We start from the raw sequence: 2,675 nt of genomic DNA on the forward strand, positions 1-2,675 counted from the left end.
GGTAGATACGGTCACTGGATGGTAAAGTGGCATCCTCAGTTCCCAGTTTCTGGAAGGTGGGTTCCGGAATGTTGTCGAGCTGTGAGCCGCTGCTTGCCTCTTGGTTCTTCCTTCTCCTCCTGGCTCGGATGATCACCAGGGCCAAGCCGATGATGGCAAGAATCCCCCCAATTCCCAGTGACGCTGCCAAGGCAACTATCAGCAACCAATTGAGCTCAGTTGTTAATCCAAACGAGGTCTGAGTGATGTCAATATGTGCCTTGGTGCTGGAGAATCTGGAGGATACCAGTGGGCTCTTGGCCTGGATGTTGAGGGTCATTGTCCGAGTTTCTCTCTTTGATCGTTTGCCTTGGTGTCTCTGATTGTCCATCTTGAGGATGATGTCACCTGTAGTTTTGTTCACCTCAAAGTACTGTGATGGGGTTAACAGTGAGTACAGGACAATCCCATCGAGACCTCCATCCTCATCCGTGGCTATCACTTGCCCAATGCTCTGGCCCTTCTTTGCGTTCTCTGGGACAACAAAGTTATACACGGGGTTGACAAAAATGGGATCGTACTCATCCTCCCCAGTCACATGGACCTGGACAGTGACAGTGGCTGAGGAGTTCCCAGAATCCACTGCCTTCACCACAACCTGAAAGGAGTTCAACTTCTCAAAATCAAATGAGAGTTTTGTGTGAAGCTCTCCGCTCAGCTGGTTAATGTCAAACATTTCTTTGTCTTTCCCAAAGCCTGTCATGGAGATGGGCTGGCTGATGATCGAGTATTGTAACTCACCAAATCTTCCACAGTCAAAGTCGATGGCACGGACTTTGGCCACGAGCGAATGAGCTGGCAAATTCTCGCGGATGTTAGCACTCAGTGTTTGCATTGGGAAGAAGGGTTGGTTGTCATTCACATCCTTTAGTTCCACTGTCAGTGGGACCAGGGCAAAGTTAGCCTGAGGGGCCTGGCCATCGGTCACCTGGATGATGATTGTGTGCCGAGACCGTGCCTCACGATCAAGGGCTTTACGTAATTTGACAATCCCTGTTCTCTCACCCACCTCGAACTGCGTATCTTCATCACCTGAGCTGATACTGTATCGCAGCACAGAGTCACCCCCAGAATCAAGGTCATGAGCTGCCACTCGGACAATCTCAGTCCCTACAGCAACATCCTCACTCACAGTCACTTTGTATTGAGTACGGTTAAAGACAGGAGCATTATCATTGACATCCTGTACTGTAATGACGGCAGAGGCGAGTGCACTGCGCTGAGGGACTCCATAATCCAATGATGCGATGGTTAAATTGTACTTGGTGACAGTTTCAAAATCCAAAGTGTCGAGCAGTATGAGAGAGGCAGTCGTCCTAAAGTGACCGTCTATAACCTGCAGTTGGCTCTGCAGCTGGAACACATTACCTGTGTCCCCACTGATAATGCTGTAATCAAGGCCACTGTTATCCCAGGAGTAATCCAAGTCAATAGCCTCCAGGGTCAGGATGGTGCTTCCTGGAGGCAGGTCCTCCAGTACCTGAGCCTTGTACTCGGGCTGAGTGAAGGATGGAGAGTGGTCATTGATGTCCAGCACCTGGATCTGAACCGTGGTAAAAGAAGAGAGAGGTGGGGAGCCGCAGTCTCGTGCTTCAATCACCAGGTCCAAAGGTTCAGCCAGCCTCAGATCCACATCCCTCACAGTAAACAGAGTCCCTAAAACAGAGGAAACAAACAAGTAACCACACAAGACTACCCCATCGTCCATTCCCCACTCACACACCCAGCTTTTGTCACAACACAAACTGCTCCCAACCTCTTCCCCAAAACCCCCCGCTCCCTAACTCCCCCCGACTCCTCACCCCGAGCCTCAGACTTCACCCACTCTGACATCAGACACACACTACCCTGTGGAGAGACACACCCCCTCCCCTCCTCTTGACCCTCTGGGGGTGGGGGGGGGGGGGGGGGTGGGAGGGAGTAGCACTCACCATTGTGAGGGTCAATGGAAAATCCTCCAGTTTTTGGGGATTTCAGGCTGTACATGATTTCCCCATTTTCACCAGGATCACGGTCAGTGGCTGTCACAGTAACTATGCTGCTCCCGGAACTTGCAAACTCTGACATTGTTACCTGGTAAGACAGAAACATGGACAATTCAGAACAACACACATAGAAAGGTCGCACAGAAAGTCAAACTCAATTATTAAACTTACAAATGCGTGTCTCAGTCTCCGTTCCTGTACATTCCACATGTTTATGTAAGTATGTGAGACTGTGTCTATGTGTGTGTGAGACTGTGTGTGAGACTGTGTGTGTGACTGTGTGTGTACGTGAGTGTGTGTGTGAGTATGTGTGTCTGTGTGCATGTAACTGTGTGAGAGACTGTGTATGAGAGACAAACTGTGTCTGTGTGTGAGACTGTGTCTGTGTATGCCTGTATGTGTGTGTGAGTTGTGTGTGTGCATGTGTGAGACTGTGTTTGTGTGTGTGAGAGAGACTGTGTACATGATTGTGTCAGAGAGACTGTGTGTGAGAGAGCAAGAGAGACTGTGTGTGTGTCTGTAGTGTGCATTTGCATGTGTGTGAGTGAGAGTGTGTGTCTATGTGTGCATGAGTGTGTGAGAGAGAGTGTGTGTGTGTGTGTCCATGAGTGTGTGTGAGAGAGAGTGTGTGTGTGTGTCCATGAGTGTGTG

The 2,675-nt window shown here is 49.8% G+C and overlaps 1 protein-coding gene across 1 annotated transcript in view; it reads right to left on the reverse strand.

The window, feature by feature from the left end:
* Positions 1–4: 4 nt before the first annotated feature.
* Positions 5–2,675, reverse strand: part of LOC122546746 (protocadherin-16-like) — a gene marked incomplete at both ends in the record, with an annotated part of 15,409 nt that continues 12,738 nt past the window's right edge. Inside the window, 2 exons of the mRNA XM_043685386.1 lie at positions 5–1,695; positions 1,971–2,112. Coding sequence (XP_043541321.1) covers positions 5–1,695; positions 1,971–2,112 — 1,833 coding nt within the window. The remainder of the gene's footprint in view (positions 1,696–1,970; positions 2,113–2,675) is intronic.

This window comes from Chiloscyllium plagiosum, unplaced genomic scaffold, assembly GCF_004010195.1.
Source record: "Chiloscyllium plagiosum isolate BGI_BamShark_2017 unplaced genomic scaffold, ASM401019v2 scaf_4981, whole genome shotgun sequence".
Classification (NCBI taxonomy): Eukaryota; Metazoa; Chordata; class Chondrichthyes; order Orectolobiformes; family Hemiscylliidae; genus Chiloscyllium; species Chiloscyllium plagiosum.